Source organism: Morone saxatilis, unplaced genomic scaffold, assembly GCF_004916995.1.
Source record: "Morone saxatilis isolate NCDOM2014 unplaced genomic scaffold, NCSU_SB_2.0 Contig22, whole genome shotgun sequence".
Lineage (NCBI taxonomy): Eukaryota > Metazoa > Chordata > Actinopteri > Moronidae > Morone > Morone saxatilis.
Window position 1 is genome coordinate 9,593,438 of NW_023339785.1, and position 27,242 is coordinate 9,620,679.

Consider the following 27,242-nt stretch of genomic DNA (forward strand, 5'->3'; position numbering starts at 1 on the left):
TTAAATCAAGCTCTCAATAAAGGAATGAATGTGTCTATTGTTTCAAATGCTTTCAGAAAATCAGAAAGAAATTAGTCCAAATAACCAACCATAAAAATAAATGACTCTAAAAAACAGAAAAAAAAATTACTCTGAAAAACAAACCAAAAATAAATTTTCAAGTGAATGCAATACGCTTCCGTAGAATACAATAAAGACATAGGCTATACAATATATATATTTTTTAAATCCAATAACCTTCAATAAAATATACACATTTTAAATGCTAGTCTGTTGGACTATACTTTCAATAATGTGATAGGAAGGCTATTCTAATCAATGAGTTATAATGACATTCACATTACACATGTTCACATTACAGAGGATCTCAGTGTGGCAGTGCAGTCCTGTGTTCAAGCTGTTAACCGTTTTCATGATTGTGTTAACTTTGCAGAGCCATAAGGAGATGCTGCTCTGTGCGGACCAGAGTGAACTGTTTCTGTGTGTACGCTGCTGGTGTGGATTATTCTGAGATCTACTGGAGCTCGTACAGCAAATCCTGAACAGTCAGTGTCAGCTTCTCAAAGGTGGGTCTCTCATCTGCTTTCTGAAACACAACAAATGAGATTGTTGTGGAAAAAAATATTGACAATACTGACAATATTATCATAATTCTGTACACGGTCATTGTCACAGTTTCTACTGAGGCCCACAAAAGTAACTTACATCAAGCCAACAGCTTGTCATAATGTTGTAGACCTTTTCATTGGCCAGCTGGGGGCGGTAGAGGCGCAGGCCCCGGGACACCTGATCCACTATTTCCGTGTTGTTAAGGCGTTCATACGGAAGCCGTCCCAAAGTGTACACCTCCCACATAAGAACCCCTAAGTATTTAGGGAAATAGTTAATGTGGTCAAACATACATACAATGTTTTAACCCAGATGTGAATTTATAGTTTGTGAATACATTTAAACACATATTACACTGGTCACTGACCAGAAATGCAGTAGGGAACTGACAGTTGAAACTTTACTTTGTGTCGACTCACCATATGCCCATATGTCTGACTTGCTGCTGAATTTGCAGTAGAGGAGGACCTCAGGAGGTGACCAACGCACAGGAAACTTGGAACCTGCTGAGCTGGTGTACTCATCATCTAAGACATATCTGAGGCAGCGGTGGAAGATGTAATCAGATATTTCCCTTAAAACGCCACAATGTAAAAATACTCTATACACGTAAAAGGTCTTTGAGAAAAGTAAAAGGACAGAAGTCAACTATTGTACTTAAAGTTTAAAAACAAAAAATACTCATTGTGAAGAAGAAATGGCCCCTTTGAGTTATTTTAATATATTTTATATTGTTACATAATAATTACTTATGCATTCATTTGTAAGTAGCATTTTACTGTTGTTGGTGGATGTGGAGCTAATTAAATACTAAATATATACTGTTTATGTTAAAGTTGATAGTAAGGTGATCTTTGTAAAATCTTAATGTACAAAGTAACTAGTAACTAAAATGGTAAATTAAATGACTGGAGTAAATACACAGTAAATAGAAATATTCCAGTAAAGTACTAAGAGCCACAGTAGTAGAACAGAGTTTAGTATCGTACTTTATTAGACACCAATGTGCCTCTGTGTATCCTGTTTTTCATGTGAACTATTTTACCTTGATAGTCCAAAGTCAGTCACTTTGACGGTGCCATTGCCATCTACTAAACAGTTCCTGGCAGCCTGAGGACAAAACAAACAACTTTCTTGAGTGTAATCATTAAACATTTACTGTTATCTTCGGATATCTAATGTCAGTATTTCTCAACATAACATGATACAACAATCTAGAAATGTACTGGCACATGTGTTGCTTTGTGTCTCTCACCAGGTCTCTGTGGATGTACTGCTTCGACTCCAGATAGGACATGCCCTCAGTGACATCTTTACACATCTCCAGGAGCTGGACAGCTGTTGGGTGCTGCTTCAGGCCCTCCCTAAGGTAGGTCAGCAGGCAACCATTGGAAAGGAACTCAGTCACTATATAAATGGGTCTTTGTTTGGTGCACACCCCGTACAACTGGACCAAATTTTCATGCCGAAGCTTCCTGGTTTGAGCAAAAGGAGAAGGAAGTTACGAGTTATAGAAAGTACATGTTTCAGTGTGAGACATCAAATTTATTAGTCTTTTAAAGTCATTTAGTTATTTTTAACTTCATTTAGACTGTATTCAATTCAAGTGTTGCAGCTGAATACCCAGCTCAGTCCAAATTCAGACTCATTCAGTTTTGCTTACATCATGATTTTGGCTTCTTCTATGAAATCATCTTCAGACATGGAGCCCTCTTTAATCATCTTAATGGCAACGTCATGCTTGCCCTGCCATTTGCCATACTTCACCACTCCAAACTGACCAGTGCCTAGCTCCTTGATGAAGGTGAGGTAACGGGGGTCAATCTCCCACACGCCTGGAGCAAACAATAGAGAATGGAGGAGCACTTTTATACTTGCAGCATCCACATTAAAGCAATTGTTTGACATTTTTGGCAAATACACTTTTTTCTTGCTTGCTAACAGTCAGATGAAAAGACTGATACCACTGTCATGTCTTAATGAAGCTAGCGAGCAACTGCTTAGCTTAGCATTAAGACTGGAAACAGGAGGAATCTGTGTTTAAAGTCTGCTCAACAGCAAGTTCACTAATTAACACATTTTATTTTGTTTTTTAATCCATACAAAAGAGGGAACCTACAGAAAAGGTTTTTTTTTAAAAATGACACATTGTGGTTTTACTGGAGGTTACGGCTCCATGCCAGGAAATAGTCCTGCACACAACCCCTATGCAAAACCACATGATGTTTTACATGTTGACATGTTTTTTTTGTATGGATTAAACTAACAATATCTAACATGTAAATTTGTGAGCTTTACAGATTCTGGTAGATGGACTTTAGACAGAGTCACACTAGCTGTTTCCCCCAGCTATCTTTATGCTAAGCTAAACTTACCGCCTGCAGCTCAATCTTCTCATCTTACTCTCGACATAAAAGCGCATTCCCCAAAATGTCAATCTATTTTTTTTCACAATTAAGGGATTCATTACCTATAACAAATGTGCCCCAAAACACTACTAACGAATGATCATTACAATACTTGCAGTGTTTATTTTAGAATTGGTGATTTATTAATTGCACACACAGACAAACATCTAATCAGTCACCAGAGAGAAATCAACAGACATTATCATTAACCAGGGAATATATTCAGAAGCCAAGAAAGCTTGTGTAGTTGAGCTCTGTGGCTTATAGTTCAAGTCATACTGATAGAGTCTCTTACCATAGCCAAGCCCTGCTGTTGATGGAGGCCGTGCCCGGTTAGATACAATGTATTTCAGCCTGCTAACCATACCTAGTGAGGGAGATGACAAAACCACGTTATTACCTGTAAGGTCAATATTTAGACTTTGACTGTTTCTGTTTTTTCATATCCTGTTTGTGTGTCTATGTTTTGTTACCTTTTACCCCCTTTGTCCTGCTGCCACAACTAAATTTGAATTATATTTTATTGTATGACAAAAACCAAATAAATGTGTTTAATGAGATATCCACACATTCACTGTATTGACCTGCTGCATTGTGCTGGTGGTAGTTGATGAGCTCTGGGATGGTGTTGAAATTATGCTTCTCTGCCAGGTAAAACTGGCCCTGCGGGGAGGTGCAGATATTATAATGTCTGCAGCTTCCACCAGTTTCCCTGTGGATAGAATAGTAAGATTAAATTCAAGTTGGTTTAGTTAACAGGTTTCCATCAACACAGGAACATATCATGTATGCATGAGTAGGTAATGTCTCTGTGGTTATCCATGATACAGTACAGTCTTAGGGCCAATGTGATGTGGAGGCAGTTTAGTCCTGGTTTTGCATAAATAATTTACATCTCTCTCCCTCTGTGGACCACTGTTTCCGCTTTCATTACAAACAGTTCTTCTTTTGATACGTTCACACATGACTCGAGCCAGTGGATATAGTATAAAAATGGCGCACCATACAAGGGTTTTAACACCACTGAGCTTACTCACCCGCCACCCTTACTGAACAAAGACACAGTGTATTTCCCAGCCTTGCTTGAGTCTCGCACCAAGAAACCTCCGTCTTTGTTCTGGGAAACAACACACATGTTTCATAAGTTTCAAATTGAATTTAGTCCAACTGAGTTTGACTAATTTGTAGGTGCACAAACATATATTGCCATAGCTGTCCTCTTATAACATTGTGTATGTCATTGAGTTTACCTCAGTCTTTAACTGCTTTTCTGCCTGGCTACGGTTCATATTCTTGCAATACCAGCTGTGAAAATAAATGTGAAATTATTTTTTCCTGAGTTTGTTTTTGCAGCATTTATGGCTTTGGCAATCAAAAACACATTTAAATACAGACAAGGAACTTTACCATTAATGAATCTGCTGACATAAAAATAGCAGGAACAATAGCACCCATACTCACTCAAATTTTTCAAGCCCATTTGCTGCTTCCACAACATAATTACTAGGTATGTAACCCTCATTCCTGCAAATCAAAACACATTGTATTTATTAATAATGTCTACATGCACACACACAAATACACAAACAAATGTGCATCTTGACTGGATGGTAACGTGCTCCAACACCAGCCTCTCATAAAGAAATCCTTGCTCCCTTTTATCATCATTTTATCTTTTTTTTTCATTTCAATCATAATAAGATCATACTACAAAATGTTCTTAATTGATTGAACATGATTGAAATGAAAAAAAAAAACATCTGGTCAAATACAGTAAAACATATCTGTACACATATTCAGGTCTGTGTGTCCACTCATAGTGCTGTGTACTGTTCTTTATCGGAACTCATACTTAAATTTTATTTTATCGGATTGGCCTCTTGTGTTAACTTTTTCCTCTCACCCATAGTTGTCTTTGGCTCTCCACCAGTTCGGATCAGACATCTCCAGGATGGTGTACTCTTCATCCTTCCTCAGCTCCAGGTCTTGGGGTGTCATGGGCGTGTAACTGTACTCAGCTATGACAGTCATGCCTACTGAGGGGGCAGGTGGCTCAGGAGGCTGTGGAGGTAAAGGTCGACCAGGCTTCTCCTGAAACAGTGTAAGATTATTGGATGCATTATTTCAAAATGACTATCTGTAATCAGTGAATATTATTCTAATTGAACTATGTGTATACCTCTGTCGGGGTAGGTGGAAGAGGTTTCCTGGACCCCCTTCGCCGAGATGCTTTAGATGTAAATCCTATTAATTACATAATTTAATAGTGAATTAAATAATTTTGTCACAAGCTAAAGTTTAGTTGTCAACTGTTGCGGATTTAAAACCAAAGGGAATCTCGCTCTCACCGTTCTTACTATCCAGCACCTTGCAACCCATGGCTTGTTTAACTTCCTGCTGACAGCACAGCCACACCCCATCCATCCAGGAACAAGGATGGTACTTCGGCATGAGATCCTTGTTGAAGCGCACCACTGTGAGCAAGTATGGACACACACACGAACACATACACAGGCCATTTACATTAAATCAACATTAGCATTTGCATATGCACCCAGCTCTTCTGTTGTGGTGCCACGGGCCGATGTTAAGATATGGTGTAATATTGCATATACTGTGTGAGATACTGTGAGTGACACACAAACACTAGATATAAATGTAAATTTGCATGCATACTAACTTTCTTTCAGCTTCTTTATCCACTGAGCCCGGATATCCTCACTCTTTGCAAAGATGTATAGTGGTCCCTCATCATAAACGATCTGTGGCAAAAAATAAAGAAGGAGATACCCATCAGCTGTTTTTTTCAGAGTTGGTCTATTAAATGAAGATTTTGTATTTCTGAAGTTACTAGTTCAAAAAGTACATGTGATACCAGACTATACTGCGATAGGTGTACCAAAGGCAAGACAGAAACTCTAGCTGGAGGGGTTTCTTTTATGTCATGTGCCAGACAGACACCTTTTTAATGCAACCGTTTTCTGTGAGTTAACATGTGTGCAAAGCAACACCTGCACACGCACTGAAAATCCCCAGTTCATTTGATTGTGAGAGGTGGTTTCACTTCTTAACAATGGACTTTCACAATATTAACTACTGGAGAATTGGAAAGGTCTTATATGACAAGGAGAAAACCTCCCATGTGTCCCCCCTTGCAGCTTCTACATGTTTTTTGATTAGTGACATGTTTGAGTAGAATTTTATGGTTCAGTATTAGACTGCACTGACTGATATTGGGATCCGGGACAGTTTCTCTCCATCTCCAAAATCAACACCAGCATAGAGGTAGGAGTTAATGTTTTTGGTCCTGACTTCAGACCAGCGAGAATGTAAAATGGCCGGAATATTACACATCGTTGCAACTTTGTCTGTAACCTTCATGATTGTCATGAGGCGATTTCTCATGCCCTCTCCGTTAGATATGTCAGCTGACAAACATGTTTACCTGGAAAGCATATATGCGCTCTTGCGGGGCATTGGGCTCCGGCTGGACCGTCTCTACACACTTGATCTTCTCAAGGTCAACTGATCCTCTCAAACCTTTTCGCTTCTGCTTAACAGATGGGGAAACAGTCAGCTACCTTCAGACATTATGTAGCTGCATAGTTCTCTTAAGGTCACCAACAAACATTAATCTGAGACAAAATGTGACACTATCTCATTACAGGATATCTGCAGTTCCATATACGTACCCCTTTGTCCGGATCAAAATCATAGTAGGCTATTTTTTCCTGGGTGAGAACAAACCATCTCTCCTTGTAGTTCAAAGGAGAGGTCTTCTTCTTCTGTTGAGATCGTTTAATGAAGATTTCTTCCAGTATGTTTTCTGACATGTTTCAGTCAGATTTATTCTACATGGAAACAAGGAATGATTAATAGTTTTGTAAAGGACAAAAACAGCATAACAGCCTGCTGTTTCTCTGTGACAGAAGAACACACTCATTCACACCACAACTCAGGCAGTTTTATGAGAGCTGTGACTGACACCCATTATTGATATGCTTAGCTTAGCAATGTTAGGCAGTTGATGTTGCACTTCACACTTATTTATTTAGTGTTTTCACTTCCTTTGGATAGCGTATTTTCAAAGATTTTAGTTCAAATGTAACCACTCTTAAAAGAGTCGGAGCAATGCCACCATAGAAGTTGAGACTATAGATCTGGATAGAGATGAAGAGACATGCAGCATGAGCGCGAGCACATATCAGCATGTGATTAGCTGTAGTTTGCATAAGCCCTGCTTTTACTGCCAGCAACATCCTCTGTTTCCAAAATCCCCCTCCCTCCCGTGGCACATCTGTTCCCTCAGCTACTGTATCCTCGTCATCATCACACCAGCTCAGTGACCCAAATTCGTCTGTGCTGGGAAACTGTGTAAGGAGATTTTTGATAAGTGCGTGTCTTGTCTACTATATATTCCTAATATGATGGGTTGCCATTATTCCTCTTCTTATCCACTGATTGGATTGTCGTGATATTAGAAGTTGTATCAACTAAAACACAATCAATTGCATCCAAAAGGTTTTGGTGATTGTATTTCATGTCACATAAATGTAGATGTCTTTGACTGGCTTGGTTGGGAAACTTTGCAGTTTGCTATGCAGACACAAACACACACAAACACACACAAACACAACATTACTTTTTATAACCTGATTTTGAGAGGGTATTTTTAGGATCCAGCAACCTGGTTATTATACTGCTGTTACAGTTCATAAAACACATTAAAATGTATGTTCTTTGATGTTTACAGTAAAACTCAATTTTACCATTTTACCTGCAAGTAGGTGAATAAGTCCATCCTTTTTAGTTATTGACTGTTTGTTGTGTCTTGTTTTTAGCATCTGCTAACCACTGATCTGAAACTTGCACCTCAAAAAAAAACCACCACCCCTTTTTCACACCATACAGTGGATGAGAGTGGAGTGGGACAACGAATATAACATCTGTCACTACAACGTAGACTAAAACAACAAAAAATAGACACTCTTCTTACAAACTATATATAGTAGATGAAGGTTTTTGACAGTACGGGAACAAAATCACCAAAAATGCTGCAACAAACAGTGAAAAGTTCCTTGAGTTGTTGAATAATTTGCCTCAATTTAACATCAATAGATCCACCAGTGACGGACCAGCTATGAAACCAGCAATTTTTCAGCAGTTTTAGTTTCAACTGACTGATGCAGAGCTAAAACTAAAAACACATCAACCACTTTTAATAAAGGCACTATTCACGTATACATATTAAAGTACACAATGCCATAAAGGTAGGCAGTCATAGCCTCATATTGCCAGGTGAAACATGGACTATTAGATCAAACTCACCCTTGTCCCACAGCTGAATGCTCATTGTCTGTTAGTCTCTGTCAGATGTGTTTGCACTTCAGCTCAGCCTATTTTCAGCTTGTGAGCACTTCCTTCTATCATCTGAACTGTAACACTACCAGAAGCTTCGGTCACTCCCTGCTAAACAAGAGGAGTGAAACATTTCTTCACAGCACACTGAATATACCTGATGGTTTTGTTTGTGCTGCCATGAACAGACAGCATTGTTCCCCATTCCGTGAAACTTTGTTTATTCATTCCTCATTTGTCATGACCTAATGTTTTCTCACATCACTAACTTGAGTAGAGGTCAACAAACTCTACAGATAAAACCATCCCTGTACCATCCCTGCTCTCTCTTTTGCTGTGATTAATTGGAGACATTCGACTGAAACTGTACGCCTGTATTTGTATCGTAGCTACCAAAAGTTTTTTTTTTGGTGTTTCTTTTTTGAAGGGAGTTGACTCACGGTGGCTGACACAGACAAACTCATAGGGAAGTTGCATCAGTGTTTTACTGCAATATGAAGGGAGAAGAAACACAGTGGCCCTGCAGCACTTCAGCCTGACATTATCTCTCTCATATGTAGTTATCTTTCATTAGCACATTTAAACATTCATGTATACTGTTACACATCACTTTATGACTTACACACTGACAATTATGTACAATATTCACTAATGTAGGTGCCTCTGTCTCTGCACAGCATCACAACACTTTAACACTTTGCAGTGAGAAGTTTTTTTTCTCACTTTCTAATGCTGATCTTTTCTCAGTTGCTTGTGTGTTCTTGGGTTGTGAAATTCTATGTTTCAGAAACTTAAAAGTCAAGAGTAGCCAAAGCGTGTCCTTAAAAAAAGCAGCTTAATCTCACACAATCATCTAATCACAAGATAACATATATTTGAATATATTTTCACCATTTATGACGTTGGTGGCTGTCAGGATGATGGGCCACTGATCTTTCTAACCCAGATATATTGCCAGCTGTGTCACCACCTCAGTATGTGCAAGCAAGTGCAACATGTTTTAAAATGAAACGGGCTGAATTTAATGAGTTATTAACACTAATGTGTAGAATAACGTGCAAGTTAGTATTTTGTTGCTATATATGACACAGCAAACATAACCATATCATGAAAGACTTGGGTTAACAGGAACCTGACAAGATGCTCTCTTTCCTTACGTTTCCTGACAGATAAGTGGTGTATGCAACAAAGTGCGTGTGTGTGTGTGTGTGTGTGTTGTGAGTGTGTATATATAAAAGAGACTTTGAGAAAAAAAAGAGCGTTGACAAGGATGTTACAAACCAGGAGTACAAACCCGGAGGGTTAAATCTTAAAAAATGCCCTACACATATACACATTACACATGTTAACCACATTCATTTAATATTGTGGTCTGTGGAAATCTATTTTCAGAATACACAAGAAGCAATTAGCGTTTCCTATGATGCATATTAGTAAAGGTAACTTCACAGAAACATCTTCCTTTGTAAAGTTTTCAAGTGCTCTCTAATTCACAGCATACTGAACATATATATGGGTGACCACAAGACACTATCTGATTATAACCCCACCACACATCTAAACCACTCAAGTGCTGCAAGAAGAGTTAAATACATGCAACAAGTACAGCAGAATACACCATAGTCCATCACTGTCAACCAAACATTCAAAAAACAAGTATAACATCTTTGGATTTTAGCTGATAATGTCACTATTATTAGACTTCTGTATTTGTAGTTTTGTAATGAGTACATACTTCATTAAGTATTTGCATACAAATGGAATATTAGTGGGTTTCACTTCAGTACTCGTTGAACTCTACATAATACTTACTAAGACTGTTGTCCATTACCTTTCAAATGAAATGCATACATACAGCTTCTATTATAATTTACACTGAAGTGAACATATAACTACAAATACATCTTGACCTTAGATCTTACATTCAAAGAGCTTCGTCACTTACCCAGACACCCAAAAAAGTAAAGCATCAGACAGATAACTATAGATGCTGAGGCTTGAACCTTTGCCTCAGTCGCTCGTCTTCCATAAAATGTGTGTGAGTCTGTGATGCAAGAAACTTAAACCCACCCACAGAGAGGAATCGGCTCTACTTACTTCCCCTTTTTCTTCCTGCTCATTTTCATATCAGCCCTCTGGACAGTTTTGGTGATAAGTGGAAGCGGGATAAACATTAACAAAGGGCCATATTTGTGTGCTCCATATAGTTTAAACTCATACACTTTTATTTGAGGGGATTTCTCGTTCAGTCCACTGCCATTTTAAATAGTGCAGCACAAGAGATTAATACACTTTAAACTGATCCTGTCTGCAGGCAAAAAGTTTGCTCATTGTGTTTAACAAACACTAAATGTGTAACCCTCTGCATTACTTAAAGTTTGACCTCTTTGTTAGCCTGTTTGTTTGTGGTTTTTGGCCTCCTGCTGTGTCCCGCCGCTAGGGGGCAGACTGTGCAGCCTGTCCACCGGGTCTACATTAGGGACTCCTTCCGGTCTCGTCCTTCCTCTTTCCCTCTGCATCGGGTCGCAGCCATGGTATGAAATAATCACACCAATACTTTTTTACAGAATCAAACTCAATCTCGCCGATTAAGAAAGAATTACTGCGTTTGTTTGACTGTGATATGTTAACACTGTCTTTGTTCACACGTCGATGGCAGTATTATTCGCCATATGTACATTTACGGTGTTAAATAGTCTCTGAGCAACGCTTGCTGTGTTTGTGGCGAAACCTACATGCACTCACACCGGCCTTTCTCTTTTCTAAGAGGCATTTTACCTTAAATGTCAGTCAAACTAACAGCTACGGCAAATAACAATCATTTCTCCTTGTTAGCCGGTTGCACATGAACATGTTAACACAGCCGGTCCGCAGTGAATTTACACTACGTGGTTACAAAGCTAACGCGTTAGCTCCATAGCTAACGTTAGCAGCTTTTACTCAGAGGAGTCGCTGACAGGATTAAATGTTAAACACGAACTTTCTGCTCGTTAATGGGACGTTTATAAATGTACCAATGTGACACAATACCGAGGGAGATAAACTGTACACTTATACTCCACATATAGTTAAATAGTTAGCTGAATTAATGCTGTTAGCAGTCGTCAGTAAGCCCACTAACATTACTCTTTTAATTACACTGACTAGCGTTGTCTATATGTATCGTTAGTGAAATTATCAGTGGGATTTAACTTGAAATATTTTACTTTGTCACTAAGTGTTATGCAAAAATGTGTAAGGTTAATATTGTGTTATTTAGGTGAACGTCCCGAAGACCCGCAGGACCTACTGCAAGAAGTGCAAGAAGCACCAACCCCACAAAGTTACCCAGTACAAGAAGGGAAAGGATTCCCTTTACGCACAGGGTACGCACACAAATAAACCCATATATAGTGTGTGTGTGTGTGTGTGTGTGAGAGAGAGAGAATGAATGAGCCGTGCCATGAAGTGTAGCTGAACTGTATTTCTTCTGCAGGTAAGAGGAGATACGACAGAAAGCAGAGCGGGTACGGTGGTCAGACAAAGCCCATTTTCAGAAAGAAGGTATGTTCAGCTTTCTAGTTCTGTTCGATCTGTAGTGTCAAGGATTGTGTGTGTGTGTGTGAGAGAGGTTAGACCCAATGATGTACTGTGTGTTTTCAGGCTAAGACCACAAAGAAGATTGTGTTGAGGCTTGAGTGTGTGGAGCCCAACTGCAGATCCAAGAGAATGCTGGCAATCAAGAGATGCAAGCACTTCGAGTTGGGTGGTGACAAGAAGAGAAAGGTAGGCGTCACTGAAGTCATTTTATTTAGCAGTGTACGCGTGCGCATTCCCACAATGCACTGTATTTTCATTGCCGTGTGTGAATGCTGTCTGAATTGTAAAGATTCTCTCTGAGGTCTAAAGCACGTTGTGTGGATGTGATGACTATCCAGAGGAAATTAAGTAATGGATAATAATCAATCCGCAGGGTTAAACAGTGTACTCACAAATGGGGCCTTATCATCAGGGGGTTATCAGAAAGAATATAAAGTTCAATATTATTTAACATGATGATGATATTCATAAATCATAAAACTAGTAGCTAAACATCAGTATTGTAGAAATTAAACACTGTTCTGCATTATATAGCAGCAAAAGAAATGTTTTCGTATGAGGTTACACACAAATACGCCTGTGAAAGGCCCATACTGGCTATAACATTGCCCATCCAATATCCAAAATGTGTGTCATCTTCTATATGTTGAAGTCTTACTCCCATTACATTACAATCTGATATAGCAGCTGCAAAAATGGTCCAGAAAACTTGGGTCTGTAAGATTTTGATATATTCGGCTGAACTGGAACATTGACAAAATCTCCACAATAGGGAGCAGTCAGTGTTAAATAGTCCACTTGTAGAGGAGAACAGAATTAATTTGGATTTAGATTGAGTGTACAGTTTTTGTACTTAAACATTTCAACAAAGTGGAGTCAAGAAATTGACACATTAGTCAGGAATAAATGATGACAGGTTTGTGAAGGATGTTTTGACAGTGTGCACAAACTCTGACAATAGTGACCATCAAAGCTGCAGAACTCTGAAGCATTCATGATACAGAGAGAACGGCCAAATATTGACAAGAAAATGTCTGAGAATTGTTGATGCCAGTCATACCACATAAAGTTTTGGTGAACATTATAGAAATTGCTCAGATTGGCTGCCTCTTTGTGGCCTCGTGCTCCGGTTGTCTGTTTTAACCTTGAATTAATCAAATTTAATTTCAGTAATTAATAGCTTTTAATCCTATTCTTGACCGTAACTGCCTGTAAATTGATGGCTCTGGAAGGATTCATATTAGAATATAATTTCAGGGACAATTAGATCTTAATTTGGTGTAACTGTGATTCATGAAACACCTTAATGCCAAAAAGCAAAATCAAGAACCGTTGCTAGGCCGTTATCTCATGAACTCAGACACTGAGGAGTGCATAAGAACTGTAATTTCTAGTTTCATTAAAGTGTAATTTCACAAGGATAAAGCTTGTGAGATTGTGGCGCCTGCTCTTTGACAGTGAGGGGGCGATTTTTTATGAGATGAATTAACCATTATGTAGCATATTTATGTAATGGGTTTTCATCATTAATTCCTCCTCAGCCGTCCTCATTAACCTTAAGTTTTATGATTAGAGTAAGATGGTGTAATATATAGGTAGAATATAAAGTAACTGTGCAGCTTTACTTTATAATCAACATATTATCAATCGCTATATGGCCAAGTGCAGACTCCCAAAAATGACAAATAATTTTTTTTAATCCTTTTTGGTTGTGAAAATTCAATTTGTGATGCAAAAATGATCATTCCCCCATAATTGTGAATCAGTGTGTCAGAATGACCTCAATACGATGATTTTACTGCATCATGTAGCCCTTATATAAAGTAAAATGTTACACATGGTAAAACTTTTTTTACTTTTGATGTAAGTTTACTTTTGATGAGGGGTTAAGCAAACAAATGCGTGAACCTGTTCATTAAATCTTTATTTGAATACAGTACAAAAGTTCATCATCATAGATTAGACATTGTCTATCATTTCCAGCAGCATTTAGGGTGAACCATATGTCATTGACACATCTATGTTCAACTCTACCTGAGCATCATTCTAACTAAAGTTTTCCATGTGTTTTCTTACAGGGCCAGGTCATCCAGTTTTAAACTGTGGCCCAGTCTTCTGGAGGAAATTGTCACGATTTTCAATAAATGTATTAAAACATACTTCCTTCGTCTGTGTTTCACTCTACCTGTCATGTGCAAAATTCAAGATGAAGCTTTAGATAATTTAACAGCGTAGTCTGGTCAGTTCAAAGCGGTGTGTAAAAACATTTCCAGTGATTTATTCAACATAAAGTGGCAGGTGTACTGTAATCCTCGTATCCAAGCTGAATGCAAACAGACTAAAACATTTTCCCTTTTTAAATTTAGACACAGTTTAATCTGTTCATATTTAATTTAAAACAATGTTCCACTTGAAGCAGTTAAAATTGTTTTGGCAGCTAAAGTGCACAACCACCCGAGGACTACAACACGATGGTGTGCTTGCGTTTGACAGACGTGTCCTGCCAGTGCACCTTGTTAAGAGCCTTAAAGCTGCTGCTGATGGGAGTGACAGTCAGTAGAGCCGTGCCTGAAGGGTTGACAGTTACAACCATTTTGCTTTGTGGAGTTTGAACACCCATTTCCTTGTACTGAGGCAGGATCTGTGTGACGTTACACTGGGGGTCACAGATCTTCCAGCCAGGAACCGCTCTGATGACGAACCCTCTGGGACCACCAATCTCCTGTTTGTTCAGCACGGCGATAGCCAGTCGGTTCTTGGACAGAGGCCTCTCCCACACTTCAAAACTGTCCACCTGTAGAATAAATCCTGTTATTCACTTTTGACAACAGATGGTAGTACTAGTTCATGCTTAGATGATTGGCAATTAATTAATTGGCATTACTACTTTGTCTGCCCCACATTTATCGTTCATTAATATCACTGCTAAAGGTTTGTCTAAGACCTTGCCAAGACAACCACAATGCACTTCGATTCCTATATAGAAACTGTCCTATAAATGCTGACCGCTGTCATTCCAGGAGGTGATCCTCCTTTGTGTCTCCCCTCACTTACCTTGGCAGTGCGGTATCCTTGCTTGCCCAGCGGGTCCTGGCTGATGGCTATGATGTGTCTGTTCTGCAGCAGCTCCTTGGAGCGAGGACAAATGTCCCTCAGATCATTAGACATGAGCAGAGGGGCGGCCATGATGGTCCATAATGCCATCTGAGACTCCTGCTGGTCGTGACTCAGGCCAAAGTTCCCAATCACAAGCTAGAGAAAAGGTAAATAGAAGGGCAATTTAGGCTTACAGTGTGAATGCAGTGCGTCAACAACCTACTTTTGAGAAACGTGATCGCACTAAAATGCAGGTTTTTAAAAATGTATACTGTTTTCAAACTAAAATGAATTCAGTTTAACCCTTTAATGAGAGTGAATACTACTGTTTGGCCTGTATGGAACCACTTTAATAACTCTTTTGGCTATATACATGAAATATACATCAACTAAAACATCGAGAATGTTAAAAGACATTTTGGGAAATATGATTATTTGCTTCCTCGCAGAGAGTTAGCTGAGAGTGGTCTGATGACCTCCAGTTCAGAAACAAATCTGCACTCTGTCTTCAGAATGCAGCAGCTGGCACTGAGGTTTTTAATATGCTAATTACACAGCTTTGCACTGGCTCTATGTTCACTTCGAGAGCTTGAGTAGAGCGGAGTACCATATCGGGGTCATTCCAGCCTCCCGGTCCAGCTGAGGGGACAATGATGTCTTGATGAGAAGCAGTCCATTCAAGGATGGACTTGATAGAGCTCCATGAGTCGTACACGTCAGCGAAGTTGCGCCAGTGGTTACACGTCTCACGGATGGCCGTGTAGTTGGGCTGCAGGCACAGAAATGCTCTTTAACGGCATATAACACATGATGTATGGTGTCATCAGCTGATTGTAAGTTATCATTCATAAGTACTCCTTATTTCTATTGTTGTACGGATAGAATATTTGAACATAATCATCATATTGGGATGCTTGAATAAAAAATGACTCAATCAAACAACTCCTCCCTCACCTGCTGTAAAGGCCACTCATACAAAGGCCACTCACAGGAGTACAGGATGCTTCTTCCGGTTTTGTTCAGTGCTTCTGACATGTTCACGTATCCTTAACCAGAACAAAAACATTACCCGTTAAAGACACGTAACAGTTGACAGCTCAGAGTATGTGGGGACTGGCTCCACCGTGTTCGGATAATTACAAGTTATACTTCCACTCACCTTCTCCCAGTAAGGTCCAGTCCATATAGCAGCCGTCAAACTTGAGTAGATCTATATCCCAGTCAGCAAAAGTCTGAGCATCTGTCTCATAGTAACCCAGACTGCCGGGGTATCCAGCACAGGTATTTTTCCCCACATCTGCATAGATACCCAGCTTCAGCCCCTTAGAATGGACCTCGAACAGAAACACAAAAATTAACGTTAATTTACAAAGTACTGACTGCTGTTTGTTTTTTGGCAGGTTATGAATGAATGCATGTACCAGCAGGTGGCGATGTTGCACAGTTTAAAAAATTTAAACCTCTGTTACAGGACACAGCTCTGCCTTAGTGGGCCTAAATATATATCTGCTTTCCTGGTGAACATCATGTTTTAGCTGCCTGTGTAGGAATCAGCCTGTCATAGTGGTCTCAAACTCAGGAGAGCTCCTCCGCACTGTGACTGTAGCAGAGAGGGTGATACTCCTACCTAAGACAATATATGCCCACATATCTCCCCTGACTCCAGGTGCTGAATTTCTGCTGGTATGAAATCTGAGACCTGGGTTCCACATCTGGTCCTTTCCCCTTCATTATGTAAATAATTGCAGGTCGGCTCAGATGGATGTATAATGAATCTGTAATCTGACTGTGTAATCACTTTTACCTCCAACGTTATTTAACCAGGCGTTCCCAAACTTTTTTTTAAATTTGAAATAAAGATTTCCAAACTTAGACGCATTGCAGCATATATTCGCTAACACTGCACCCCATGGAATCACATCAGTGGGAATATGTCTTAAATATAACATGGTTTACCATTATATAACTGTGTACACTATTCATAATGCAGCCCAAAGACTGGAAACTAATAAAACGAGTACACACTCTCATTATGCTCCTTCCAGCTAGTGAAATAAGTGAAATGAAAGCAGTTCTCACATTCCTTAAGACTATCTGAACCGCTCTTTCTTTGATGTCTATGGTGGAATTGTGGCATTGATAGCATATTCACACCCAGAGTCTCTGTGCCTCTTTTATACCTACTACTCACATAGTCGGCCAGTTTCTTTATACCCCCCGGGAATCTTTTGGGGTCTGCCTGCAGGCGGCCCTGGGCATCGCGCTGGTGGGAGGGCCAGCAGTCATCGATGCAGACGTACTCGTAACCGGCCTCTTTCCAGCCCTCCTTCACCATCACATCTGCCATCTGCATGTACAGACGCTCACTGCCAGGGCAACAGGAGGAGACAGGCGGGGCTGATAGTATCAGTTAGATGCCAGTGTTCAATGTCATATGCAGGAGCAATATGGCAGACACGTACATGCTGTTTTCATACAAACGAATGCCAGTTTTTCTGTTGTTCATTGTTGTCGACGACCATTCAACCAACAAGCTGACATTTGGTGTTTCTAAACGCTTTGTCGGCCAGGGCTTTCTGGGAATTGCTTTTTTTTTCTGCACACAGGGAGTGAGCTGTTTTAATTCTGTCACTAATCAGCATAGTGGTCCCTAAAATAAAACAGGCAGCAGGATCTTGCATCATTGTGCTCTGCATTCATCAAACAAAAGAAATTAGGCTTGACTAACTTTTAATACGTCTGGAGCTGCAATCATTTGTTAGTTAATTGATTGGTCCATTGTTTTTTAAGCAAAAATGCCAAACATTTGAGATTCTTCTTCTTCATATCGTAAAGTAAACTGAATGTCTATCTGGAGTTGTCACTTTGGGCACTATATATGTGATGGATTTATTGGACTTAATGATTAATCGGTTACCAGAGACAATGATAAGCAGATCATCATTAGTTGCTAGAAAACTGGTAGGTTAACCTTGAGGAGATCAGAATGTTTTACCTGAACCTTCCTTCTGAATTAAGATATCTTTGCAATATAATAATACTTTTACATAGTTCTGAGAGCTGAATCGATTAGTCAATTGACTTAAAATTATCAGCAACTATGTTGTCAATTGGTTATTCAATCAAAAAGGCCAAATGTTTGCCAGCTGTGGCTTCTCAAATCAGAAGATATGTTTGTCTTACATTAAAGTAAATCTCTTAATTAATATTAGTTGAGGAAATAATCGTTTGTTGCAGCCCAATGTAATCTGTGTTGTGACAGTTTTCTCTTTTAAAACCTTGTCTCGTATAATTAATTCTGTTACTTCCTGTCTTTTTCCAGTCAATCCGGCCCATCCCTGTGCTTAACTGGAATGTGTGCATACTTTTATGTTCCTGGCTTACAAATTGATTTGCAAATTTAGGATATCACACTAAACATTGACATCAATATCTCCCAGTGCCTCAAACCAAAGGAAAAAAAATGAAGAAAAAGGAGTCATTATGGTTCTGTGTTATCAAATGTCCACCGCTTTTCTGATCTCATTTTCTTCCTTCTGGGACAGTTTTTCAATTATGAAATAAAGATCTCATAATTAAACGATAGATGGTATAAGTATGGGATAATAATTACACAGAAGAACGTCATATAAATGCAAATGTATTGTTACACATGACTGTTACGGGTTTAAGGTCATACTTATGAGTTAAGTCATGATTACAAGAAAGTTCAGGATTTTTCTATATCCTGTGAAACCATATTGTGTTTCTATAGATTGATTATAAGCATTCTCCATACTGTGTCACTTCATGTAGCCTACACATTGGGATCCCACGTGTCTTGTTTAAAAGTACGTTTCATACATGTTGGATCACTTTCATGTGATTCAAGAACAGACATTTTATAAATGAGATGTCTGAAGAAGGAGGAGGTGGAGTTGAAGCAGACCATGGATGACTAGTAATATAGGACTTGAGTAACGCTTACATGACTGCCCTCCTTGTGTTTCAGCCCTCAGTCTGATGTCTCTTACCTGATGCAGTTATTGGGGTCCCTTTCACAGTCGATATTACACATGAATCTCTCCCAGTGCAACCAGCCCATTGTGGGTTTCAGAGCCAGACCATTGTCCAGCGCTTCAGCAGCACGGCTCATTACACCCACCAACGCGAGGAGGACCACAGCAATGTACATATTTACTTTTAAACTCCCTACTCTCGCACAACAATAACAACAAGCGCCTGTGTTTGCGTTGGTGTCTATTTCCTCCTCGAACAAAACGTCTTCAGCCCGCCTCCCCCCTTGATGATTGACGTAATTCCCGGACCAATCACATTAAAATGCGTCTGACTGTCTAATGACGTTGCGTCCAGAGTCTCTGACTACAAAACTAGGAAGCGCCAAGGCTCAGGTGACAGTGTGCAAGTCAGCTGACTTCACATGATAGGGCTATAATCATACCTTGTGACCTTCCTTAACACTGAAACCAGAACAAAAAATCGGAAAGATATTCATACTGGTATTCATTGTTAGTAAAACTGGGATGTTAAAACCAGAAGTACTAATACAAAAATAATCATCTATAAGTAAAAGTTCTGCATTCAAAACCTTACTGATGTAAAATAATGTAATTACTATCAGCAAAATGTAGCTACTTAAAGGTGCAGTGTGTAACATTTAGGAGGATCTATTCATATAATATTCATAGTTGTGTTTTCAGTAGTGAATAATCACCTGAATATAAGAATCGTTGTTACCTTAGAATGAGACGTTTTTATCTACAGACACTGCGGGTCGCCTTCCATGGAGACCTCCATGTTGAACCGCCATGTTTATACAGTAGCCCACAGCAGACATCCCGAAGACTGACTTGTGTTTTTTCGCCAGTTTCGCAGCCATTGTAGTTTCTCAAACACTTCACATCCCGTTCTTATTCTCAGGTTGGTAAATACAGATGCGAGTGGTGTTCAGTTAGTTGCAATCTGCAGCGTCACTGCTAGATGTCACTAAATCCTCCACACTGGTTCTTTACCAAAAGTAAAAGTACTCATTATGCAGAAACAGAAAACAGCAGAGGGTGTGTTGAACCAGTTTTAACCCACAAAATGCAGATTTTGATAAATTGGTAATAATGTAAATTTTAACACCAGCATTGATGTGTTTCATCACAGTACAGTCACTAACGTTTGCTTTTTGTCTAAATAAACATAGTATTCTAAAAAAAATGCATTATTTTACAACTACTAAATTCCATTATTTATTTCCTACATATACTATAATATTCCTTCATTATGGTAAATTGAGGGAGTGAACCACCATCTTGTATTCAAAATAAAGTCAGGTTTTCATGCAAGATTAACTAAAGAAAAACAGCAGATCCCCTGTACATCTATTTGTATTCACTATCCAGCAGACACCAAGAATGAAAGAAAATGGCCCAATTTACCCGACTGTCCCCTGAGGAGTCTGCCTAATCAAAAATGCCACACGCACTTTCAGCAATAATGTGGGACTATGTACATATCGACGCCGTTGTTTATTAGCTCCAGGTCCAAGACACTAATTTGTCTGGTACAGACGTTAAATGAATTACAGATAGGTTTCTTAACTCAGCTGTAAATAGACACCCTGCTACAGAACCAAATTAATCCTGGACGTTTTCCTTGTGAAATTGTCAGAGATCTTCGCACACATGCAGAGAGAGTGATGAGTTTTTCTATTTGCCTTTTTGTTGAAATTTAAGGAGGCAGCTGGAAATTGTTTACCTGTATTTTCTAATTATATCAGCTATTTTGAAAGTTTGTACGGAGGCACAGAAGAGTTGAAACCTCCAAATATGTGCAAGTTTGTAGTTTTGTAAAAAGAATATTTCCACCCTTTTCCAATGAGCCATCTGGTTCCACAATGGATACATTGTTCTTATTCAACACAGCTAAAGGGGCTATATCAAGAATTCATGACATACTAGCGCGAACAGGCTGTACAGCCACACTGAGCCACCTGAGGGAGGCCTGGTAGGAGGAACTGGGAGTAGAAATCGGTGGAGAAAGGCCTGAGAACATCCCACTCCTCTTCTGTATGAACCACACATGCATTATTACAGACTACACCTATCAAAATGGAGGCTCTCCAACATGTGTTCTAGGTAATACAGTAAATTCATCATGTGACTGATGTGACAAGGCAGACATGTTTTGGAACTGCCCAATAATTTGTTAGTTATAGGACTAAAATATTCCAACCCTGATGTTTTACAGAAGCAACTCAAACCGGACCCAATTCTGGTGTTTGGAGAGAAAGCAGTTATCATAGAGCTGTCAAACAATAAATATAAAATGATACATTTTATGACATCATTAGCATGAAGACTGATTTTGTTGAATTGGAAGCAGAAAAGGCCACCAGCCCATAAAGGTAAACATGTTCTATTTGATATAGTAACCTTATATAGATCATTTTAATGGGATAAAACCATGACTTGTAATTGATAACACAGGACTATATACAGTTATATATATTACATCCACTCCTTTTTGTTGTGTTTGATTTTTTTATGTGTATCTGACTTTAATAATGTAAAACATATGCACACACAATATGTAATTGCATTCAAAAATCCCCCAATAAGTTTCAGAAAAACATAGAAAGAAGGTTGAAACTTGAACATCAGCAAACTGCCTCAGTAAAACCTCTCTGTGAGATGTTCCTGACAGCGCATTGTTGTTGTGAACGACTCCTCGTGTCCCAATATTGAGAGGAGTCAAAACCAAATGAGGCAGCATTCATGAGTTGGCACAAACCCAGATTACAACAATAATCCGCATCCACACTGCTGGCTGTATGTAAAAAGGGAGCATTAATGAACACAAAACCTGACCTTTCCGCAAAATGTCAAGGGTGTCTATTTGAACCCTAAACATTATCAGAGGCTTAACCCAGGGACAGGCCTGAAACAAACAATTTGTCACTTGCTATAGTTCATATCAGTGCCAGTGAGCAAAGGCGTCAAGGCTCTAAATGTCAGATTTCAATTTGACTCACCCCCCTGCTGATGGATGGACCAATCCGGCTCACTTGAATACATAGTTTTCTCTTTGTAAAAATGGGATCTCGCCCACCGTCGTGATAGAGACCCTGGTTTTTTTTGCAGCACTGCATAAAAGAGCAGTGTGCCTCTATCTATACAGCGGTTAATTGAGATTGTCGACAGCTGGGCAACCCGTTCTGTCTGTCTGGCTTATGGCTCCCCAGAGTTTGACACCAATCCATCATGTCCCTTTCTTTGCCAGTGTCACGTAATTGAAGAGACTGTCATGGCTGACTTATGCTGGCAACTTTGTTATAAAGTGTATGGGGATAAAATGAAAGGGAAAGCTGTTAAGGTGTGCCAAGGAGTTCCATTATTGTATTGATCTATAGGGACAGGTGTCAGCAAGAGCAAATGTCATCAAAAAGTTGTGCCTCCATAAATGCAACAACTAACACTATATGTCTCACATACCCTCAGTGGAAAATTATTTATTGTGTTCTAATTAGCTGCTTAAGTTGTTTATGTGACTGTCACAGGGAAAGGAGCCTGCATGTGCTGATGTTGCTGCTTTAATTAGGTCTTTGTTGAACTGAGAAACGGCTTTACAATGACCTGTAAATAATTTTGTTAATTAATATTATTGTTTAGTTGTTTTTTCACATTTCTGCACAGTTTAAGTTGATAAGGTTGATTTACAGGTTTTTTTTAGGGCTTCTTCATTCTGTTTTATCCATTTGAACCATCAGCTTATATGGCAAGCCAACTGAACACACAACAAGGTGACATCTTTACATATACTTCTATACATACATACATACTTACATACATACAACATCTATTTTTGACCTCTGCAAATGCATTTTGACTCATCGTAATTAAAATGTGACCAGTCAAGTTGTAATTGCACATATCTTTAGTATCTGACATTTGCAGATGCCATAACTGTAATTGAAAATAGTCAATTGATGGAAATGCAGATGGTAAATGAAATGTAATGGATGAGCGATAATTTGAGGTATCTCCAAAATAGATTTGGGCTAGTCAGAAATCCTTTTAAGATATCTACAGTGACTTCATAAATATCATTATACTATTTTATAATTTATTTTCAGAGCATAACCACATATAGTCAATCTTTGTAGTTTCTTTGGGGTTAATTTCACCTTTATTTTACACTGGACAGTCCAGTGACAGGAAACAAGTGAAGCAAATGAGAGTGAATGACATGCAAGAAAGGTCCCTGGTGCATCTTAAACGCTCTACCACCAGACGCCCCCATATGGAATTTTTATGTAATATTTAGTCAAATTTTTAATTTAAGCTATCTCTAATTACATTGTGACTAGTAAGAATGAACCATTAAGTTGTAGCCTATGGTGACTCAAAACTGAATTGTAGATATCTTTAATTAGATTTTCAATGGTTCATTCTTACCAGTCAAAATGTAATTAGAAAGTCATAAACGTAGTGTGCATAACTTTAATGTGAATACCCTCAATCTTATCTATGGTATGTTAAATCCACATTGCACTGAAAAGCCATGTTGGAAGGAATTTTTTTTGGAGTATTAATGAAGTGTAACTGGTTATTACATTTTATTTTCCTACATGCTCACAGCTGGGAAGCATATAGTGCAAAGATAGATTTCTCAGTTCTTTGTGGATTAGATCAAATCTTTCTCGACTGAGAAGGGAACCACAGTGTGTTGCATCAACAGCAGTTTTCAAGTCCTGGTTTATTTAAATAAATATAACCAGCTCATCTGACGTTCTTGATTTTCTCTTCTTGATGCTCTGTGTGTCTGTGATTAATTATTTGACGTCTGACACATACTAGACAGGAAAGGAATTAATTTGCTTTCAAATGTAGAAATTGTCTTCACTTAAGTTTCTGCTTCTCTGCGGCTCTCCTGTAGATGTTTAGGCGCTGTACTGGGGGCAAGTCGTTTTTAATCAATAAACCTTCATAATGAATTATTCACCAAATGCATTATTTACTGGCTCACAGCTAAAGGGTTTAATCGAAATAAGCACCCCTGTTCCTCCTGTTTGTTCTTTTCAAATATATTTACTATTTAAGCATTGTGATTTTTTTCAACAGCTCCTACTCTTATGCCGAGACAATGCCTCAAACATTAGTCACATGTGTATCCTGGAAATAACATGCCTAATTATGATTTTATTATCTTGCTGACGTGGAAATGGTGTTCAATAATCGTCTCCTAGTGATTACATCTGAAATATTATTACCAATGATCTCAGGAGCAGCCACCCCAACAGAGAGAGTACAGGGCCTCAGCAGAGGGTGCTTCAGTATATTTTGAGAAAATCAATTTTAATAGTGTAATCGATACATGAATCAGTTTGAAGTCCTTAAAAAGACTGACCTTCACTCTGGCTGCTGTTACAAAAGCAGCACGGACCTGCCAGGACTAATCCTACCTTTGAGGAGACCTGATGATGCACGTTCTCCACAATAATTAGATAGGACTGCGTATTGTGTGCTATTGCTGGTACACAAAGTGCACTGCAAAATCAATAACTAGCAAAAAGAGACAGCACATATCTGATAAAATCAATAATTTTTTTCAGCTCAGTATGCAGGGCATTTACTCAAGGATATTTTGAGACTTCTTGGCGTCTATTTCTATGGCATTTGTCATGTCTTTGTCTATTTAAGTCAAAGCAGAAAGGACACTTCAGATACAATTTAGCTAAAAGTCTCTAAAATGCTCCTTTAAGTCTTTCCATCTGGGACTTGCTGTTAAAATAAGGAATGGATCACCCAATGTAGCAGATTAAACAGGCAATTACCAGGTTATTTAGTCCAATATTGCATACCTTGGTTTTTATTGTTATATTGATTGAGCAGTGATTGATTCACTAACAGCATGGTGGTGATAGGTCTTGGTGCTAAGACAATGTATCCTAATGACTTTGGTGATCCCTTGATATTTCTTCTAGTGTCACCTTGAGATTGACATTTGTGGTTTGGGGTAAAATGTCAAAACAGCTGTGGGATGGATTGCCATGAAATTTGGTACTCAGATTCATACACTGATCAGCCATAACATTATGAGCACTGACAGGTGAAGTGAGTAACATTGATTATCTGGTTATCATGCCTCCTGATAGTGGGTGGGATATATTAGGCAGCAAATAAACATTTTGTCCTCAAGGATGATGGGTTAGAGGCAGGAAAAATTGGCAGTGTGAGGATTTGAGCGACTTTGATAAGGGCCATTATGACCACCAGGGTGCCCAGTTGGTTTTCAATTTGTTCAGTACTTTGATTTATGACCAAATACCTGCAAAACTAATTACATTCCCATTAGCCTCAGTGGTATTTTTTGTTTAGTGCGAATAAGCAAATGTTAGCAGCTAAATAGCTAAATTAGAGCCATACTACATATTAAATCAATACAGTATGTACTAATACTAGCACCATATAGTAATGTTTCAGCAGTTAGTATACAAAACTATCAACATATTGAACTGTTTTAAAGAGGAAAGATGATACTAATGTGAGGTCAGATGTGAACAAATGTTTTTTATAAGATTTAATAGTTTAAGATAATTTTGAGAACTGTTCAGTGATGAGCTGTTCTTCTATTTCCTCTATGCAATGCATAGAGTCCATCAACACCGCACTCAAATATCGACTATTTAATATGCATGCGGCCTGCTTTTAGAATACTTTATTTTTGTCTAATGTGATCACATTACAAACCTAAAACCTGCTTTTAATGAGTATGTGGTGTGGATTTGGATGGCAGGATGGTGAACCTGGTAAATATCCTGGTTAGCATTTAGTTGTTAGCTTATTTTGAGGAATAAACACTAATTGTCTTTTTTAAAGGGAAATATAGACACATAACTGTTGATTGGATTGAACTGCAGTTCATTAGTGGTTGCATGTTGCAGATAAACAATATTTTTTTTTACACCAAATTAGACTTAAAAGCACAATCATGCAATCATGTCAAATGCTGAGAAGACTGAACTGCTGAGAGCAGGTTTTTAGCCCTCCATCACTGCCACTGATTGTGCTTTACTTCACCAGTTTTGCTGCGTAAGTTCCAGACAAAGTGACCTTTGTTTGGGTGTTTTCTCGATTATAGAGTCCATAATATCTGCAGGTTATTTATGATTGCAACTCCTTTTTTTTTTACAGACAGTACACTTGCAGGACTGGACATTACACAAAAGGCCTTTTGCCATATATAAACTGAGGATGACATCAACCTTTTTACCACTTTAAACTCATCTTTCATGGTTCACATGTTGCATCTGTGTAATGGATGCACGTCTGACCTTTTCACATAGAGATGAACTATGATGCCTTATGAAAGCCAAATCAACCATATACCAAGCAGTTTGCATCTTTAAAGATGACACTTTACATCAGATAGATAGGCTTTAAACGTTATCTGAAACTAAAACTTACCTTTAAGTTTCAATGTGCTCCATTTTGTAGTTGAGTAATACCTACTGAATGAGAAAGACTATAATCAATTTGGTCTTTTTTTGTGGAGCTGTACTACTGTTTAATTTTTCATTTGAGGTTAAAAAATTCAGCTTGTGTTTTCTTTGAGACACTGCCTCTGTATTACCTGAAGAAATGATTCCGTATAGGAGTTCAATATGTCTCAGGTTACCAACACGAACCTGCAAATTGATTCTCCGAGTGGGTTTGCAGCCCGGAGCACATTTTTTATTCTCTTTGCTCTGAGAGGAAAAACAAATAATTTCACACACCGTACTTCTTTGTTATCATGTTAAATGTATTGTTATGTCGCTCTATTTGGGGATGGAAATGAGCAACAGCCTAAGGGGAGCAGGTTATCAAGTCATATTATTGCACCTGGTCATGCAGAAGGCAGCAAAGCTCAAGAAAAGGTTTTAAAGAAGGCACTGAGGTTGTATTTCCCCTTGAAGTAGTACTAACACGATCTGCTATGACAGCACATGTGACCTTAATGGACAGAAACACAGATGTAAGCAAGAATATATAGGCTCTCTTCTCTCTCTCTATTTCGTAATGGTCTACACAAGAAAACATGGTCAATGGCATTCAGGATTCAGGATTATTATGAACAGCATCACCATGGTAACAAGGCAAGATCACTATCGCTGTGCATTGAAAAAAGATCCCATGATTACAATTCCATGTCTGTGTCCCC

General features: G+C 38.7%; 3 protein-coding genes across 4 annotated transcripts; 1 reads left to right on the forward strand and 2 right to left on the reverse strand.

Moving 5' to 3' along the window:
* Window positions 1-6: 6 nt before the first annotated feature.
* btk (Bruton agammaglobulinemia tyrosine kinase) lies at window positions 7-10,432 on the reverse strand. Of its 2 annotated transcripts, none has more exons than XM_035669225.1 (18): window positions 10,321-10,432; window positions 6,710-6,868; window positions 6,463-6,567; window positions 5,698-5,779; window positions 5,366-5,491; window positions 5,197-5,261; window positions 4,921-5,108; window positions 4,479-4,541; window positions 4,268-4,322; window positions 4,055-4,134; window positions 3,602-3,729; window positions 3,313-3,384; window positions 2,273-2,444; window positions 1,865-2,084; window positions 1,655-1,719; window positions 1,029-1,147; window positions 706-863; window positions 7-586 (listed from the first exon to the last, which is right to left on the reverse strand). In XM_035669225.1, the coding sequence occupies exons 2-18, from the start codon at window positions 6,848-6,850 to the stop codon at window positions 515-517; spliced, it is 1,911 nt and encodes a 636-aa protein (XP_035525118.1). In that variant the 5' UTR covers window positions 6,851-6,868; window positions 10,321-10,432; the 3' UTR covers window positions 7-514. The 2 variants fall into 2 exon arrangements, with proteins under 2 accessions (XP_035525118.1, XP_035525119.1); XM_035669226.1 differs by lacking the exon at window positions 10,321-10,432 and adding an exon at window positions 8,346-10,311.
* Window positions 10,433-10,840: 408 nt separating this feature from the next.
* On the forward strand, window positions 10,841-14,113 carry rpl36a (ribosomal protein L36A). Its single transcript, XM_035669229.1, has 5 exons — window positions 10,841-10,909; window positions 11,635-11,740; window positions 11,851-11,918; window positions 12,018-12,140; window positions 14,033-14,113. Exons 1-5 carry the CDS (start codon window positions 10,907-10,909, stop codon window positions 14,051-14,053), a joined length of 321 nt encoding a protein of 106 aa, XP_035525122.1. The 5' UTR covers window positions 10,841-10,906; the 3' UTR covers window positions 14,054-14,113.
* Window positions 14,114-14,212: 99 nt separating this feature from the next.
* gla (galactosidase, alpha) lies at window positions 14,213-19,339 on the reverse strand. The gene is made up of 7 exons (XM_035669228.1): window positions 19,064-19,339; window positions 17,242-17,416; window positions 16,210-16,384; window positions 16,005-16,096; window positions 15,658-15,819; window positions 15,009-15,206; window positions 14,213-14,748 (listed from the first exon to the last, which is right to left on the reverse strand). Exons 1-7 carry the CDS (start codon window positions 19,222-19,224, stop codon window positions 14,416-14,418), a joined length of 1,296 nt encoding a protein of 431 aa, XP_035525121.1. The 5' UTR covers window positions 19,225-19,339; the 3' UTR covers window positions 14,213-14,415.
* Between the last annotated feature and the right edge of the window lie 7,903 nt (window positions 19,340-27,242).